This window comes from Calypte anna, chromosome 5A, assembly GCF_003957555.1.
Source record: "Calypte anna isolate BGI_N300 chromosome 5A, bCalAnn1_v1.p, whole genome shotgun sequence".
Taxonomy (NCBI): domain Eukaryota; kingdom Metazoa; phylum Chordata; class Aves; order Apodiformes; family Trochilidae; genus Calypte; species Calypte anna.
In genome coordinates, this window is record NC_044251.1 from 20,351,983 (window position 1) to 20,370,738 (window position 18,756).

General features: G+C 57.2%; 1 protein-coding gene across 2 annotated transcripts; it reads right to left on the minus strand.

Annotated features, from left to right (window-relative positions):
• Positions 1–482: 482 nt before the first annotated feature.
• PGF (placental growth factor) lies at positions 483–8,932 on the minus strand. Of its 2 annotated transcripts, none has more exons than XM_030452692.1 (7): positions 8,824–8,932; positions 8,613–8,652; positions 7,731–7,927; positions 6,256–6,332; positions 4,519–4,548; positions 4,366–4,428; positions 483–3,421 (listed from the first exon to the last, which is right to left on the minus strand). In XM_030452692.1, the coding sequence occupies exons 1-7, from the start codon at positions 8,887–8,889 to the stop codon at positions 3,403–3,405; spliced, it is 492 nt and encodes a 163-aa protein (XP_030308552.1). In that variant the 5' UTR covers positions 8,890–8,932; the 3' UTR covers positions 483–3,402. The 2 variants fall into 2 exon arrangements, with proteins under 2 accessions (XP_030308552.1, XP_030308551.1); XM_030452691.1 differs by having other exon boundaries at positions 483–3,603.
• Between the last annotated feature and the right edge of the window lie 9,824 nt (positions 8,933–18,756).

The window sequence follows — 18,756 nt, forward strand, 5'->3', positions numbered from 1 at the left end:
TTTGGGAGCACACAGTGGAGCTTTGCAGAGCTTAGCAGGGCCAAGTTTGGGCAATGCTGGGGTTATACAGACCCAAGTCACACTGTGGGGCCACCAAGGCAGAGGGGACACCAGGCAGTGAAGAAGAGAGTGAACCAAAGGCATCAGCAAGGAGAAGCTTCCCAAGGACTGTCCTGCTAGGAAGAACCTTTGAAGGGGAGAAGATGTGTACCAACTCTGAAGCACAGTGGCCCTTACCTGTGAAATTCCAGTGTCCTGTGTCATTGCTTTCTGGAGGATGTTATATTTGGGACATTATTTTTAGAGTAACCTGCTGAAGACCTTGTGACCCTTGTCGGGAAGTGGGAACTTCCAAAGCAAGACCAGCACCAACAAATAACAGGAAGGGGAGTAGAGAGCTGCCCTTTTTCTCACAGCCTAAAATAGGTGCATGTGAGCTGGCAAAAACTTAAAACATTCTGAGATGGCAAACAGTGCTGGTTGTAACAAGCAGAAAAATTTGTGAGAATTCAAGATCTTGTAAGTCACAAGTGAGAGCTTAGGACTCAGTGCATCTTTATTTGCATGCAGGGTATCAGCAACGCTTTGATGTCAGGGCTTGATAAGCTACAGTTATACATCACTGGGCTGATCACATTGCCTTTTCACATACTTCCCCATAAAACATGATGTTTTGTTCCTAGTGCAGCCTGAAGACCAGCTTATGTTTTGTCTCCACTTGTAACTTCTCCATATAGCTGCAGCCCTGGCTCCTAAAGCCCTTATTAAACAAACCTTTGCTCTATAAGGCTAGGAGACACAGGGAGCCCCAGGATGCTGATAACCCAGTGGCATGTTGCTCCTGTAAGCCAGCTGCTGGTCTACAAGGAGTACACCAGCAGAGGAGGGATGGGGGATTAGGGAGCACTGCAGCTGGAGGATGTTTGCTGCCTGATCACCAAAGGGTTTTCCTGCTTGCTCCTGGCTTTAGGGCTGTGGTCTGTCCTGATTCCTTTACCCAGGGACCAGACCCCTCCTGCAGAGCCTGAGGGGGGTAGGGGACTGTAGATGTAGTTAACCATCTCAGAATGCTCTGGGCACATGTGTGCTGTGTCCAGAGAAGTAGCAGAATGCCTCCCAGGCACCCACATCCTCGCCATTCACCCTGACACCCCAAGCCACAGAAGGCCACACACACACAACACCCACTGGGTGTTGAAAGGGGAGGAGTTACACAGACCAGCCACATAGCACAGGTGCCCAGCCTCACTGGCTCTGGGCAGAGCTCCATGAAAACTCTGTGTCGAGAAGCAGCCAAAGAGGTGACACCAGGAACTATCAGGAAAAGCTGCTGACCAACAGGGTTTTTTAATTTTTTTTAATCACCACTCTTGACAAACTTATTTTTATGAATTAGTGTCCTTGGGTTTATGTAACTTCCTTCTTAAAGGTTTAATACTACTGCACTGAAACTTTCACTGCTAAAAAATAATGAAGAAACCATCGTGCACTTCCTTTAAGTGCTGCACACAGTTCTCTTCAGCCTCCAAGCACAACCAGCCAGGCCAAAACAGCCAGGCACTGGGAGAGGCTGCACAGACCAGGGCAGGCCATCAGATCTTAGGTGCCACGTGGCCCATGCAGGCCCTGGATACTGTGGGGAGGGGAGCAGTGAGTCCCCCTCATCCATGAGGCAGCCACTGTTGAAGCAGAGCTCACACAAGATGTACTCCAGGACATCGTGGATGCCAGAAATGGAGTCCACAGGGGATCCTGCAGTTGCACAGGTGCAACTCACATACACCACATCACACCATATGGTGGAAGCATGGAGGGTCACATTGCCTCATCACCCCTCACCAGCTTTCCCTGTCAAGGTACCATTGCCACAGGACCTGCCCTGTACCCTTGTCCTTGTGCAGGCCAGGCACAAGGCAGCACCAGCGTTAGAGCTCCAAGTGAGTCTGCCTCATCTATGTGATGCCATGCCAGATACAGGGAGGAGCTGCCTCAGACCCCAGCACTTGCTATGTTAGTCTCCACTCTTCAGTGCCAGCTAAACCGTGCATCATCTCAGTTGATGGTAACATTGAACCCTCTGCACATCTTGCCCTCCAGTCTTTTGCTTGAAGCTTTCCAGAATAACCCTTGATTTTGTTTTAACTCCATGCTAGGGATGCCCCACAGGCATATTGGTGCCCAACTCACCCTTAGGGTTTCCAGCTGTGTGCACTGCTCCAGGGTATGCCTTGCACAGAGCAACATAGGGTGTACTTGGCAGCCAGCCCAAGCTCCACTGCAGCAGGGAAGGGAAAGGGGAGAGGGACAGCCCCAGGGGCACAGTTTAAGGTGTGCAGAGACAAGGGCTGGGGCTGCCCCCTGGACCTGGGCACAGACCTGGCTGAGGGGATAGCAGAAAACAGCAGCACCCACAGCCACCTCGATGAGGGCCACCAGCTCCCTGCACACCCCACAATGTTCTCAGTGAGTGACAGGGGGACCAAGCCTGCCTAGCCCCATGCCAGGTGAATGAGCCTTGGTTGCATATTTCTTGGGTTGGGGTGTTTCTTCTGCTGCTATGACCTTGCATCAGTCCAGCCAGGGAGAAAGAAACCCACAGAACAATGAGCCAGACACATGGACTGAAGTGAGAACAGGACAGAGATGGTGAATAGAGAGAGGCGCCAGCCCCACACCATGGGGTGGAGGAGAAGGGCAGCTCCCCCAGGGGTCTCCCAGTACTCATCTGAGCTACTGCACACAGGTAGCCCCCGGCCTGGTGAGCAGCTCAATCCTGACCACCTGGTCGCTCATCTCCACCATCACAGCAAGGGCAGACCCTTGAGTGCTGCAGAAGTTGGTGCTGGGGACAAGCCCTGGGCCACCAGAGGATTGCCCTCCCGCAGCCTAAGTGGGTGGAGAAGAGCCCTCCCTACAGCTGCTGGAAAGCAGACAGGAGTGCTCACACTGACTGCTCCTGCATCTGACCACCAGGTTTTATTGAGCAGGGCAAGGCTGGGATGTAGCTGTTAGTGAGAGAGGAGACCTGGCAACCCCGATTCCCTTCCCTTCCCGACCGAGAGGGCTTTCCAGGCAAGTTCCCTGGCACCCTCCTAGGCTGCCTCGTGCCAAGGCTGGGATGGATGCAGCCCTGCAGCCTTGCCCTTCCCAGGTTTCCTTCCTCCCCAGCTGCAGGGCTCTGGCAGGACAGAGCAGTTTTGCGGCTGCAGCCCTCCAAGCTGTCTCCGCTCACCCCCCACATCACTTTGTCCCCCAGCCAGCACGTCCACCAGCTCTACTCTTCATTGCTGCCAGGATGCCCTTGAACGCCAACCACACTGCTTGAGCTCCTTATCTTCAGCCCCAGGCCTGATCATTGGTCCTTTTGTCCTGCTGCCGATGATAGACTGCGTGAGAGAGTCCTCATTTCCAGGCTGTGTTCCTGCCAGGGCCAAGCAAGAGTGCAGTCAGCTCTTCCCTGTCAGAATCCCACTTCCCACCGTTGCTTGGAGTGTCCCAGCTCCAGAAGTTTCCCATGCCTGGGGGAAAAGCAGCCATCTCCAACGCAGGCAGCAGGACCAAGGCCAGGGGCAGAGCGGAGGCTACCTGCGTGGTGTCCCACATCTGCAAAGACAGCACAGCTGGAGAAGACTGCTTCCAGGATGGAAGTGAGAGGGAGCACCAGGATTTCCAGGCTTACCCGCTCTGCACTGGGTCCCTTACTCCCTGTGCCTGGTCTCTCTGGCACCAAACCATGGGGTAGGGATCTGGAAGCAGTCTCTTTATAGGGTGGGAGTGAGACCAATGGGGCTGTTGGTGCTGGCTGAGCCCCAAGCAGCAACCTTCAACTGAGAAAATACAGTGGGACAGTGTCTCCACAGGCACCATAACCCAAAAGTGTCTGCAGTAAAAGGCCAGCCTGCACTCTTAAAGCAAGTGGTTTGAGACAGTCAGCTAAATCTAAGGACGAAAAGCTTAGAGTAACCCAAACAAGAACTAGCCAAGGACTGCAGGAAGGACACAGCTGGCAGCAAGATGAGGCTGAAACTGTCAATTCATGGATCCAGGAAACCCAGTGTGGTCTGAGATGGCCATAGAGCTACACACCATTGAGGTACCTAGCTCATCCATCCCCTCCTTGGGTGGGACTGGCCAGCTGTGAGCAGCCGAGTCTGAAGACTACCAAGCACCTACTGAGCCTTCAGAAAATGCCCGTTTCCCCACAGCTGCTCACTGTCTCCTTTGTCCTGCTTTCTCCTGTGTCTGCTCTGCACAAACCCCTCACTGCCCACAGCACCAGTAAAGACCTAAAGGCTTAATGAAGCTGCTCACCCCAAAGGAATGAGCCCAAGAAGACACCACCAATACCTGTCCCAGCTCACTTACAGGTCACAGTCTTTACGTCTCTTCTTGTCTTGTCTTCTCTTACCTCGGCCCTTGGACCTTCTCCTTCAAAAGGAAAGTACCACAAGACAGGCTGATGAGTGGGAGATGAGACCCACAACCCCAGCTGGTAACACTGCTCCTGATGTTACTTACCTTCCCAGCCCCATTAGGTCCTGCCGGGGCCTGCAGGGTGAGAAAAAGACAGAGTGAAATGGTTACTCAGGCAATGCTGTATGTTGAGCTGCTGGAGATGGTTTATTGAGACGCCTCAGTGTGCAGGACAATCTACCTATTATCATTCATGCTTAAAGCAGGCCCTATATGACTTCCCACCATGTTATCAGCTCCTCAGCCAGAAGCTGATTGCAGTTGGCAGAGAGAGCAAAGGCGCAGAGGATGGTCAGCTTTGGTGACTCTTCCTGGTGATAGGACATTTTGCCCATGAGGCCAGGAAGCATAGTTTCAGTTTCAGTTGCTCTCAGTGACAGCTTTCATAGGTCAGCTGGCTAAACAAGATGCAATGTTCAGAGTAACATAAGCAATTTGCTGCAAAGTCTCAGCAATGGTTCCCAGACAACAGTCACAACATACTTGGCTTAAGAATCCCCTATACGGGCCAAGGCCAGGACATCCACCATGCCTGCACTAAACTTCAAAGTGGAGCAATGCAAATGTGTGGGAAGAGACTTCAGAAAAGTCAAAGGATGTTGCAGAAGCAAGAAATTTACACAAATTCAAAGACAGCCTGCACAAATACTCATAGGAGATCCCCTGGGAATTACCCCATGTAGAAAAATCACAACAGGCTCAGGAAATTCCCTGCATGGAAAATAGCTGGAAGCAGAGGGGAGGAAGTAGCACGTGCTTCTTCCCACTCCCTCTTCTGCATCCATTGACAGATGCTCCAGAAATGGGCCTTGGATCTGCTCCAGTACAGCCACGCTTACAGCTGCAGGGGAATACCAGCCTGGGGATCCTTAGCCTATTCTTCCAGGCAAGGATCAAATCTAACAGCTGCCCAACATAATATTCAGTCCCCAGTTTTTACAATACTAAATCATCCTGGGATCATGGTGGAGAGAAAATGCCAGGACCCCTGTGCAGGCAGTGCTGGAGAGGCTTTGTGCCAGGGACCAGCTGCAGACAGCGCTGAATCTGCTCCCACAGCACAGCAGCCCCTGAGCAGAGGCCCTGTCCTGCCCGAGCTCTCACCACTTCTGGGACACAGTGATCATTCCAAGAGGTTAACTGGAGCTACACATTTAGCCCAGCACAGCACTGCACATCCATGCCAGGTTAGCACTACATGTTTTAAGCTTTAATTAATCACCTTGGATGTAAACCCCTGCTCCTTAGCCCTGGATGGGGCAGCCCCCCTTAAATGGAGGCCCAACTCCCTTCAGGTTTCTCTTTGGGTCACAATCAGGTATGCTAAGCCATGGAGCCCCTGCTGAGCCACCACCTTGGGCATGCTGCCCGACAGAAGCACCTACCTCAGTGCTACCAGCCTTGCTCTGCTACCCACAGGCAGCTCCTCTGGCTGGAGGGGCACATGCCTGGCATGCCAAGGCAGTCACAGTGATAGGGCACACAGACATCTCTGCTCACAGAGCTGGGGTGCCACAGCATCTCCATCCCTGCAGGCAACATGTGGTTCCTGGCCTGGCTGCACAAGGCTACACAACCCCCCCTTGGCCACCCCCAGACGCTGTGCAGCCTGCAGCTGAGCAAGGGCCATGAGCACAGGCAAACCCCAGCACAGAGACAGTGGGGGTATCCCAACACAGCAGGGTGCCCCCAGGGTAGCCTTGTCCCACATGCAGGCTGAGCTGGAGGAGCTCCTCTTGCTGGATGGACACAGGAGTGAAAAATGAGCCCAGGGGTCCCTACCTGCACTCACACTGCTTGTGCTCGGTGAACACCATCTCCACGTAGGGCGCTTCCCCATTTGGCTTTATCTTCAGGAGCTGGAAGAGGAGCAAAGGTTACTTCCCAGCTGGCAACAGGAGGGGGCTGGAAGGGCTCCTGCGGCACTGCCTCGTCACCCCAGCCTCTCGGGCAGACGCGTGTCTAACCTGTTCCTCGGGACCTCCACCACCAGAGACTCCACCTCTGCACGCAAGCAGCATCAGCCAGACCCGGCTGCCCCAGCAGCTCAAGAGGCTCTGCTTGTGCTTCCCCACATCTACAGGGCTGTCATTTAAGTCCTGTGGCCTCAGGATTCCTCAAGGTTAGAGGAGATTTTTCTGTCTCTGCCTTTGTGCAGAGCTTTCATATATTTGAACACTTTGCCCATCAGCCTTCTCTGATGGAAATATATGCCTAGTCATGTTTTCCCAACCATTCCTGCTGATGCCTCCTCCTGGTCCCCTTTGCCACAGCACTGAGCTCGGAGCAGGTATCATGGTGCCTTCCCCGGCTCAGGGGTGCAGGATTTGCTCTCTCACCTGTCAGTTGACAGCCTAGTCAGGAGTTTGGGTTAAATATGCAGGGGCTTCAAAGGGTATGTTCATCATTGATGTGATCCACACTAGCCCCTGCAGACATGCTTGACATGGCTACCCCACATACAGCAGTGGGATCTCTTCCATGGAAGAAGACCTGTGGTTGAGTCATTGCCTCTCATTCATGTCAGGCTCCAGCTCCACCTCAGCCAGGATTTTTGGAGACTGCTTTCCAACATGCTTTCATCCCCCAAGGGACCAAAATCCCTGGTGACTTATTCCAGGCATTCTCTAGTCCATCACCCATGGCAAAGCCACAGAGGGCTGATCTCAGGCAGCACAGCCCAAGGGTGACAGCGCTCTCCAGGACACAGGGAGGAGCCAACCAGCAGCTTGTTTGCAGCCTGGGATCTTCCACTCCACTTTGCACAGCTCCCACAGTAGGCACTAGAAATGTGTCTGGCACAGCCCTTTTATGTACCCGATGCCCCCAGCACACATCCACTCTCAGCACCACCGCAGGCATCTCCTGACACACGAGAGCCTGACTTCTCCCTGGGATGCAACGGCAGCATCTGCTTTGCCCCAGTAGGCAGTCACAGGCAACTGGGACACTCTCCGCCCCAGCACAGGATAGGGAAGGTTTGGAAAGGACAGCAGTCAGGAAGATAAGACAATGCAGTTATGAGAGGGCCGAAAAGCAGGGAGCAAGGCTAGGAACACCAGGAATGTCACCTGGCCTCAGGGACAAGCCCAAAGAGCTGGCAGATGGACCCTGCTGGTTTGGCATGCACTTGAGAAGTTGTAAGCCCCCTCCCATTATCCATGCTGCTATGGTGTCCGGAGGACAAACTGACCCTCCCGCCACTTGGCAAGGAGCCTACGCCCTCCCCGGCGCAGCCACAGTCCCGCAGTGCTTACCTGCATGGTGACCGTGCTTGTCTCCACAGGGACGCAGCGGAGACCCTCATCCCCACAGCAGCCCCCACACCTCTGCAGGGAGACGCAGGAGGGTCTGAAAATGTACTCCACCTCGTTTGGGAACTCGGTAATGACGTCCACTAGCTGCTCAAGAGGCCGGCAGAAACTACGATTCCAGATCTCCCGAAAGCTCACGACTGCAAGAGACCGGGGGGCTCTAAGGCAGCGCCCCGGAGAGACTGAGCCCATCCCGCCCACTGCTGGGGCAGGTGCAGCAGTCGCGGCCGGGTCCTGCATCCACCAAAGGGACACAGGCATGCGGAGGAGCCCCTTAAGCCGGCATTAAGCCCACCAGCACACTGGTGCGGGGCTCTCACAGCCACCACACCTACCCTGACGGGCTTGCTCTCCACCTGCCCGCCAACTCCGTCTCCTCCTTTTAGGGTTCGCCTCCCCATCCCCGCCGCTTCAAGGCTCCCCCAGTTCCCCCTTCCCTCCCTCGGCAGAAGCTCAGCCTCGCAGCACAGGGAACAACCGTGCCCTCGGGTTTCTCAGCGGGGAGCACAGAGGGGGAGCCGAAGCGGACTGTTCCTGCCCGGGCCTCCCCATCTAGCACCGGAGGAGCGGTAAGCCCGAGGCAAGGCTGCGCTCCACTCCGGCCCACGGCGGTGCCGGTGCCACAAGGGCCGGGGGTGGGCTGGGGGGCACAGGCTGCTCCGAACCCCGGCACAGATTCCTGCTGCCCCTCGGACATCGCCGCGGGGCTCCAGATTGATAATGGCCCCAGGGAGTACGGAGCTCCCCCCGGCCCGGAGAGCAGCCCTCCCAGGGCTGCCGCCCCTTCCCCGCCGGGGCACCGGGGGCCACCCGCTGCCAACTCACCGGGCGGCTCCGTGCTGGCGGTCCCCCACGCCTCCGAGGCCTGCAGGAGGGAAAAGCGAGCGCTGGAGGGGGCGGCACCGGGGGACCCACCACCGTCCCCCCATCCAGCGCTGAAAGGAACTGCCCCGGCGGCCACCGCCGCCCCAGGCAACGGCACCAGAGGGGCTGGGTTGCCCCCGCCCCGACCCCTCTCCCGCCCTCCTGCTCTCACCGGGGCGGGCGGTGCCCCCAGCACCCCGGCCACCAGCAGCCGTAGGAAGGCACCGAGCAGCCTCATCGCCGTTCCCGCCGCACCAGCACCGACTCAGCTCGCCGCCGCCGCCTCCAGCATGCCGCCTCGCCGCCGGGCCACCGGCCCCGCCGTGCCGCCTCCGCCGCCGCCGGGCCATGGGAGCGCGTCCCACTCCACAGTCCTATTTCACCGCCACCGCCCCGCCCCCGCCCGCCCCGGCCCCGCCGCGGGGCGGGAGCAGGTGCCCGGCCCCGGGGGCTGCGGGAGCAGCTGGTGGCCCCCGGGTTCGGCGGAGCCCCCGGCTTTCAGGCTTCCGGCACCGGCCATTCCCTCAGGGGGCTTCCCCGAGGCTTATACGGACCCGTTCGTACCCACAGTATCCCAGAGGGGCGGGAAGTGCTGGGGCTTGTGTCGGGGCTCCTGGGCTCGCTGCGTTCCTCCGGTTCTTGCCCATCTCTCCTAGGGTCAGTATGTGCTGCCCCGTGTCCGTCCGGCCGCCCCTTTCCCATCTGTCCACTCCCTCCCCTCGCTGTTGCTCTGTCCACACCCAGGCACTCCATGACCATCTACCCGCCCCATTCCCCCCAGGTTGCGCCGTGTCTGCCCAACAAGCTCCCTCTGTCGAACCTCTGGCAGGGGGTCTCCAGCCCACTCAGCCCCAGGAACAGCATCCCGATCCTGTCTGCCATGGGTGGTCCCTCCCGCCTAGGAGGGAAGGGGGCACAGTTGGTCCCTGGAGCAAGTTTGGGGCCAAACCAAGCTGCCAGCTGCCAAGGGTAAACCCAAAGGAGCTTTGTGGCCTTTTCTGGTCTATTTTTAAGCCCCGGAGCCAGGGAACCTGGAGCTAAGAGAGGTGAGCAGGAAAAAGATCCCAGCGGGCAACCCATTCCCCCGTGGGCCACAGCTCCCACAGCTCCCAGGGGAATAGCGGGCTCTGTGTCCCTGCCAGGATTCACGTTTCTGTCCTCCTGGGAGGGCAGAGAGACTGCTCCAGGGCTTCCCTGCCCACTTTTGTGTGAGGTCTGAATCTGCGGTGTGAGGACGCCATTGGCTTGTCCCCACCCGTCGGAGTCTGTCCCCAGGGGATGCAGGACACAGCAGCCGCCTTTCCCCAGCCCCGCTGGGCCGTGCAGGTGGCAGGGACTCAGGCGCCAGCAGGAGCTGGGCTCTGACTGGAGCTCCAGGGTACCGCCGAGCATGTGAGAAAGCTGCTGGAGCAGGGCCTGGCAAATTAGTAGGGAGATGCTGCAGAGATAAGCACACTGAAATCCCAGCCCCGCCAGGGCAGGCGGGTGTGCTGCAGTTCATCACTCAGCTGCACAGCATGGGGGTGCTGGGGGCTGCCGGGAGGCCTTTTGGTGCCTGTTCATGTTTTGGCCCCTGCCTGGGCAGGAAGGAGCAGGTAACGTCCCCATTGCGATGGCTGGAGCATGCCTGTGCTCTCCCTCCGCCAACCACCGACTGTACTGGCCAAGGAGACACCCGCACCTCCCCATGGACAGTTTTGAGATGGGGGGTGAAGGGGGCGTTTCCACCCAGCCGAGAGCCCAGACCAGAGGCTGCTCGGAGCAGCAGATGCTGCCAACTTGCTGGACAGACAGAATCCTGTTATTTTGAGGACCGTGACCACATGGGGCCTCATGCCTGTCCTTGCAGGAAGGTCCCTCGGGTCCACCTCTCCAGACACAAGGCCAGCCTCTGGCGCTAGAGCAAAGGGCTCTCCCCCAGGAGCCGTTTGGCTGGGGAGACCAGCCCTTAATTGCCGAGTGCAATCCTGTTCCTGGTCTGAAGCTATTTCCTCAGAGGCCTTGGGCAGAGTTTACATTCCTGGGATGCGCATCCCCTTTCTAGGCTGCACAGAGCAGAGAAATAATATTTGGACACTGGTAACCTGTGACCAGAAACATCCTCCTGCAAATGCGATAAACATTCAGCTGGCTGGGGCCACAGCTTCTCACTTTCCCTTCTGCCATGCTCCTTCTCCAGAGGCCGAGCCTACCCATCCCCAGCTGCAGGACAGGGCTGGAGGTCGATGCTATAAATGCACGTCCCTTGTGCTGCCTGCCACTGGTCTCTGGGGAGCACAGCTACGCACTTGGGGAACCAGGGACAGCAGAGGCTCAAGGGACCAGCCACACAGATAAGACAAAGAAAGACATTTCTTTAAAGAGCTGCTCTCCCTGAGAGAAACCTCACCCTACTCACCACAGGCAAACTCCCTTTAAGTCCCCTTTTCCATAAAACAGACCCATTTAGGCATCAAAATCCTCTCACAGGTTATCTTCTCCCTTGCCAAATATCACCTTCAGCATCTCAGATGAAAAGAGCCAAACAAAAACTTATTCCTGCATGATACTTAAGCAAACTGTAGCCAGAACCTCCTGTGTGAGCCCTGGAACCCCTGGAGAACACCTCTGAAATACTCAGGCTGTTATTTTTGTGCTATTTAGGTCATCTGAATCAGTCTGATCAGGGTTTGGAGGCTTCCACTGAGGGAAGTGCAAAGTCCCCCCCGTGCTCCAGCACCTGGCACACTCACCCTCTTGGGCTGTGGCTGCTGCTTGTGCCCAGCAGGCAAGTGTCCTCAGCAGCTACTTATGTCCTGAACTGTGATAGGACACCCATGGTCAAAGTTACATGAAGACATAAGGTACTGGGCTCCTCATTCCTGTCCTTCATCACAGAGAGCCCATGTTTCACCCTTGGTGTTTCATTCATGGCTTTCTCTGGTCCTGTGATCTGGCTCTTAGGCTCTCCTAAGCTCCCTCACCAGTGAGCACAGGGGACTTGGTTCATAGATGATGCTGAGATAAAGCAGCTCATCCTTCTGCAGGTTGTCTCTCTAAAAAAAGCAGAGGCCTGGAGGGTGGCAGTTTGGAGCTGCATGCACTTGTATGTGAGAGTGGGAAAGATGAGCAAGGTCTGGCAAGGGCTTCCCCAGCAGCATCCTCTCTGTATGAGGAAGCTCAGGCATCTCCGACAGAAGACTGCTGCTGATTTCTTCTGGGAAACACAGGGCTCTCCACTACCCTTGCAGGCAAGCAGGGCTTCACCAGTGACCCTTGGATGGTCAGCATTGCTCCTCAAGGAAACAGCCTGCAATCAGCCTGTCTGGTCATCTGCACCCTGAAGGGCTCCCCAGAACCATTCGACAGCAGCTCCGACTTCGGGGATGCCGGTGGCAGCACATCCCTTGCTCCTGGCAGCTGATTGTTGTGCGGTCAGTGGCTGCTCCCAGCCCAGGTGCACGAGGGGATGTGTTTGCTGAGGGGGAGGCTGACAATAGGGGGAAATGGGCCGGGCTGTGCACCCCAATGGTGGTGGCTCATGGCCCCGGCTGCTGCTGCCCGTGGCAGGCGGAAGCGTCCGGCCTTAGTCAGCCCCAGCCGCACGTGGCAGGAACTCCACTGTTTGTTTTGGTTGCTCAGGGGGGGAGTTCAACCTCCCCAGGGACCTGTGACCAAAATCACAGGCACCTGACGGCCCAACTCCATGCCTGGGCAGAGCAGGGTCTGTCCCCTCTGAGTCACAGGCACTGGGGCTGGCCAAGGTCAGACACGAGTTTCAGAGGGGCCTGGGATGGGCACCAGAGCTGCCCAACCCAGCAGCAAACCTAGGTGAGAGGAAGCCATGGCAGGCCTGACTGCAGCTCCTGGGCATGGCCCAAAGCCCCCATGGGGTCAGAGAAAATGCCACCAAAGATGAGGTCCCTGGGACAACCAGACCCAAGCCCTGAGAAGTTGCGTCCCTCAGCCAGCCAGTGCTCCAGCGTGCCAGCAGCGGATGGGAGGCTGTCATCAGGGAGGTGAGGGAGAGCACAGACTGAGACACACATTGCCAGGCACAGTGCCTGGCAGCTGCACAGCCTCGGGGAGAAGGGACTGGCTGGGCCGCGGGTGTTTTCAGGAGAGCACAGCCCTGGAACAAGGAGAGGCACCGGGGAGCCCAACCACAGCCCCAAACAGACGTGGGTGCCTACAGGTAAGCGTTGTGTCAGCAGCCTCTGCGGCACACAGTCATGGCACCTACAGCAGCCCCTTGGACGTGAGGTGCTAAGACTCTGGATCAGGAAGTGGAGATGCTGCTCCCATGGCATAGCTTGCCTTGTTCTGCCCAAGGTCTTCTTCTGAAGCCCTGTTTGGAAGCAGAGCCCCTAGATCCCAGAAAGCATGCACAAACTCCTCTCTGGCAGCTGTGCTGTGCTTGGAAAAGCCCAACCAGGCTGTGACCAGGACAGACTGGTGCAGCAGCGTATGTGTGACCCTCCACCACCAGCAGAGATGGAGCATCTCAGGTCCACATGGGACAGGAGGGATGAGGTATGGCAGCCCCAAAAGAAAAGGGCCCTCCCAGCAGGAGTTAAGCAGCTCCTCCCCCCAGGAAAGAGACAGAGATTACTGCTCCACTGGAGAACGAAGCACATCTAGCATGTTTTATCTCCCCTGGGAAAAGGGCAGGGAGCACTGAAGGGAAAGGAGAGACGCCCAGGCACAGATTACCCAGTGTTCTGCTGCTGCCCCCCACCTCCCAGCTCGCCCATCCCGGTCAGCCGCTGGGCAGGGGCTGCCAGGCATTTTTCTCCCCTGCCAAACTCGAACCCGATCCACACCCAGCCCAGAACTTCTGGCCCCTTATCATGTGGATGCAGTTCTCCTGCTTTTAGCTGTCATAATATTGACACAAAGCAAAATAATAAGTGACGGCAAGACTCTGCCTGACTCTGGAAGGCAAACAGGCGAGGAGCCGGGGAGCAGCAGGTTCGCAGGCTCCACTATTGTGTGGGTCAGAGCAGCAGCTTGGGCTGCTCCCCAGCTCTGCTCCCCAACATCAAACCTGCTGATAAGGGGGGATGTGGGATGCGGGCAGAGGGGGTATGCATGCTCTGTAGCACACTCCCCATCGAGGAGCGAACGTGTGCATCAGCAGGGCTTCATCTCAGAGGCTTTCCCAGAACGTGGGTGGAGGAGTGGCTCATCTCTCCCTTTCCCTGAAACCTGGCAGCTGCTGAATAGCTGCCATCACCCGCAGCAGACAATGAGGAAAGCGAGCCTGGGGCCAGCTGCATCGCAGGAACTGCGGGGAGCTGGCCGGTGACCAGGAAGCAGCCCAGACTGCTGGTGTCACAGACCCCTCGGTGACCACAAAGCAGCCGAACCACGCTTTGTCTCCCCCCAAGGGCTTGGCTTCCTGCAGCCATGCCAGGTTTGCCTGGGGCTTCTCTGAAGCCAGCCTGGAAGGAGAGGCCCCAAGCTTCACCTACCCCAGCCCATCCAGCCCGCTGTGTGCCCTCCAAGCCATAGCCAACACCTGTATAGTGCCACTGAGGTACCTGAGCCACTCATGCCTTTGGTGGCACTGGGCAAAACCAATGCCTTCCCCAGGTACGGAGGCCCATCACCATCAGTGATGCCAGGGGTGGGACTTTCTGCCCAGCCCCGCACCGGGCTCCCTCGTCCCTTCCCGGGGCTTGTTATCCTATATGACATGCAGCAACTTCCCACACTTCCCTTGCTTCTTCCTGACCAGCCTGGCCTTTGAACCAGCTGCCTGCCGGCATCCCAAGTGGAGACCTGTGGAATCACTGCAGATGAACAACCTGATGAGTGAGGCTCCGCGTCCAGGGGAGGCATTTGGACCCCAGCCTCCCATGGCTCTACCAGGCGCCAGGAAGGGGGAGGGGCAGTCCAGCCTGGGCTGCTTCCACCAAGAGTCCTAGAAAAACCCTCCTGCTTCCCAGTCTCAAGCTTTATTTTTAAGGCTCAAGAAAAAAGGGGGGTGTGTGCAAATGGTGAACTTGCTGGCAGGAGAGTCAGTCCTTGGGCCAGATTCAGAACCGCCTACTCGTTTCCCGTAGGGATCGCAGACTCCATTGGCACCACAAGGGTCTGGCTATGGGCTCAGCCTGCCCGCGGGTGCTGCCTTGACTTGAGGATGAGCCAGCAGCCATTTACCAGGTGCGTGTACACATGGGCTGCAGAGCAAGGAGCTGCATCAAATCCTTTGCTAACTTGAGGCACTGAATCCATCCTGTTACTCCCCAAAGCAAGCCCTGACTGTTTCCCCTTGGCTGCCTAGGTGGTTATATCAGCTATGCTTTCCTGAGGATGACCACCTTAAGGGACAGTCCCTAGCAGCGTCATCAGAAAAGACCAGTAGAACATGTGCCCTGGTACCCGGAATATCAGCAGTGAATTTCAAGCATGTTTTAAGTGCCGATGACTCAGGCAGTGCGTGCATGCACCTCCAGACCCACAGAGATGAGCTTTCCAGCTACTCACATACCTGCTTTTTATCACCCGCTGTTTGTTTGGGTTTTTTTGTCTCTTTTCCTTGGAAGCTCAAGTTTTAAACATGCATTTCAGCACTTGGGTCAGCCCACCATTTCTATTGCCTTCATTTACTAAGTGACCTACTTTCTCTCCTGTAGCACACAGAGAATATTAGTTTGGGGTTCCTCAGCCCTACAGCAGATTCAATCCTGCCTCCTTGCAGCTCTGCGTCCGCATCTGTGGCTGCGAGAGCTTTGGGCTTGAGTCATCCCCTCTGATTTTGTCTTGGTCTTTGAGCATGAAGTTCACAAAGACCGATCATGTCACACCAAAGATACTTTTGCTGCAGCCCATGGTCCTTACACCATACTTCACATTCCCACCCCTCCATGCACTGTGCCATTCTTAACTCGGTCACTCATGCTCCACAAGTGTCCTCAGCACTCAGCAATGACCCTACACTGCTCCTTGACGTGTCACCTATCCAGTCTGTGCAGTCCATGCTCTGCTGACAGCCTGAGCCATTGCTCCTGATGGGCCCTTGTTCTGCTGACTCTTGCCTGCTGGCTCCTTCCCTTTGCCTGCACTGAGCTTGAGCAGCTCACTCTGCTTACCCGGGTGCTGCACACGAGTCCAATTACTAGAGTTCAGCAAACTCTGATTCCCCTCCCTGGCACTTCATCCAGCCCACTTATCCGCTGAGAGTTTCTAATCCAAACAGCCTCCCAGCACACAATGTTCCAGTCCAGCCTCTGTCCTGCCATATCCTCCCTCACACAAGCACTTGGGAGAAGACATTCAGCCCCCAGGGATGCAGAAATCACTGGGTGGAGGGGAAGCAGTGTCTCCAGCAGCCATCCGTGACAGCATGTAGCAGGATGCCATCCTGGGCAGGCTGGCAGTTCTCCGAGATGATCCAGATTTTCAGTTCCTCTGCAGGCCCAGAGAACACACTGCCATGCTCAGCTGGCCAGCTCATCCCCGGCTCAGCTTTATTGCCCACAGCACCAGCACCATCTGCAGTCATGTCTCTTCCTTGCTCACACACCAGCTGGGAAGCTGCAGTGGCCAGCTCTGCCCCAGGGGACCTGGATATACCCGGGAAAGAGGAGGGTGTGCTGTGCAGGAGGGGGGGGAGGGAAGGGGGATTCCACTCCATAATGCCCAGCAGCTGTGGACCACCAGTTGAGTGCCCTTCCAGCTGCCCAGGGGTGCACAAATGCACTCCCACCACACTGCCCCTGCCACAGTGGCCAGCACAGTCTGCAAAGCAGCGAGATTTTAGGAGAGTACACCAGGACATCAACACCTATCTTTCCAGATGTCTTCCCTGCTTGCCCCACACTCCCTGCACTGCCCTCACTGCCACACCTTGTTCTCACCCCCTCCTTTTATGTCCTCCTGGGCACTCCTTGTCTAACTCATTGGGTCCTGGCAGCAGCTGCTGGCTAATGACAACCAAATGTCTCATAGCCATGGTCCTTCTGACCAGCCAGAGCCCAGGGTTTGTCTGGCTCAGATCAGCAACACAGATCTAACAGCTCCTGAAATTCCCCTTTGAAGGCTTTCATTCACGAAAGACACAGCAGTGCAGCACACCGTGTGTAGGACTCTGCCCCTCAGGAGACAATTAACTGCCTGCCAGCTTTGGCTGTCTGTGGCGGCAGTGCCTGGAGATAGTGCCATAGGGAACAGGACAGGAACAGCATGAGCAGAGAAAAACCTCTGCAGTCTGGCAAGGCACTGAGAAGAAACTGCCCCTCAACAGTTCCTGGGACCAGAGCAGGGAATGTAAACAACCCAGCATCCACAAGGAGGTCATAACCTCAGAGTCTGGTTTCCTTTCCTCTTCTCCCTCCTGCCTAATCTCCAAGAGCTGCTCTGTTTACTAGTGAGGTAAGTAAACAAACAAAGGAATGCTCCAAAGCAGTGATTTTTAATTTTTTGTTTTGGCCAATCTGCTGCATGCCCTGCTTCCAGGATCCCTGCACGCCACAGCAGCTGGCACACAGCAAGGCAGAGCCAGAGCCAGAGCCAGCAGCAGAGGGGGGCACAGCTGATGGGCATGGGCTGCCCTCCCCTGCCCTGCCGGCAACACAGCTGAGCAGAGAGGCAAAAGTGGGAACTGTGTTACCCTGCAGAAACACAGGGCTGGGGGAGCCTCAGTCCAGGGAGCCTCCATTTTATGCAAGATGGAAGAAAACAGCCCCCCCCTGAAGCTGGGGAGAAGGGGGTGAGAAGGCAGCAGGGAATGCAGATGTGCCTGATCAGCACAGCATAGCCCAGTACAGATGAGCCAACAGCAGGCAAACCTTGTTACCCTCGACTGACTCTCTCCGGGGGCAAAGCAAAAGACAAGCTCATCAAGAAGGGAAACTCTGGCTTCGAGCCAGGGCAGCAGCACCCCTCAAACACAGCCAGGCAAACCCAGAGGCATGGCCTTTCAGCAAGAGTTCAAGGGATGCTGTGAGCTTCCTTCCCCAGGCCAGCAGGCACTCTGGCTTCTGGGCATGCAGGTGCACCTGGGTAAGCAGCAGGAGGAGGAAGGCAGGGAAGGACCCTCTACCCAGTGCTGGGTGACAGATCACCCGCAATACATCCTCAAGACCCAACACACCAACTACTGGTATCCTCCTGGGGATCAAGCAGTCCCTGGGTAGCAGCAGGCTGTAGGATGAGTCCTAAAAAGATCCAGCGAGTGTAGGAAAGATGTGATGAGCACTCAAGGTCTTATAGGCTCCTGCAGGAAGCAGCCACTGAAAGCTTCCAGCATAAACCAGTTTGCTTTGATTTCCTAATCTGAAACAACAGGACACAGACCAGAGCCACAGAGTAAAGCAGCACTGCAATGAGAATTACACTGTGGCTCCTGCTGCTCCCTGGATACAGAGCTCCAGGAACTGGACACAAAGGAGCTACATTCCTGCCTTATCCAGGGCCGGTTCTGGCTCTGCCAGCAAGAACAATTGGACTGCCAGGAACTGCGCCTTTCCCACCCCATTTGCTTTGGCTCTCTCCATCTAGAACACCACACGGTCCAAAGTAAATCCCTGCCCACGGGCTCTCCCCGCTGCTCTGCACAGGCCCAGCTCCCCCCGTCCTGCCCCGCAGCACAGACGCAGGGTTCCTCTGCCCAGGCCCTTCCCGACGCCGTCCACAGCTTTTCCCTCTCAGAGGCCTCAACGGCGGCGTGCGGGCCAGGCGCATCCCTGTGCGGCGGCAGCCTCGCTGCTCCACCCGTGACGGCCCGGAGGGACCGGCTAGCACGCACCCCCGAGCCGTGCCGGAGAGGGCCACGCCAGGCCCGCCGCCCATCGCATGGGCTCCTCCCGCACCTCCGTACCGCCGCCAGACCTCGCCCCCAGCACCGAGCCCTGCAGCGAGGCCCGACCCGCCGGGCCGCCGCCTCACCGCGACTCGACGCTACCCGACCCGACCCTCCGGTCCCGGCCCGCCTCCAGCGCCCCACCGGGCCCCGCGCGGGGTCAGGGGTCACCGCCCGTCTCCCGGGTGACGGGAAAGCCCCGCCAGCCCCTGCCGGCCGCAGGGCACCCGCCGGACGCGCTTCTCATTGGCTGCGCCGCCAGCGGGGGTGGGAGCACTCTGGCAGCCTCCGCCAACGAGACAGCGGTAGGGCGGAAGC

Excerpts from the sequence above, each read along its gene's own strand:
- PGF (XM_030452691.1), bottom strand. The coding sequence starts at position 8,889 with ATGAGGCTGCTCGGTGCCTTCCTACGGCTGCTGGTGGCCGGGGTGCTG. Across the intron at positions 8,653-8,823 it reads TGGGGGCACCGCCCGCCCCG|GCCTCGGAGGCGTGGGGGAC; the intron begins GTGAGAGCAGGA and ends TCCCTCCTGCAG. Across the intron at positions 6,333-7,730 it reads CAAGCACGGTCACCATGCAG|CTCCTGAAGATAAAGCCAAA; the intron begins GTAAGCACTGCG and ends CTCCTCTTCCAG.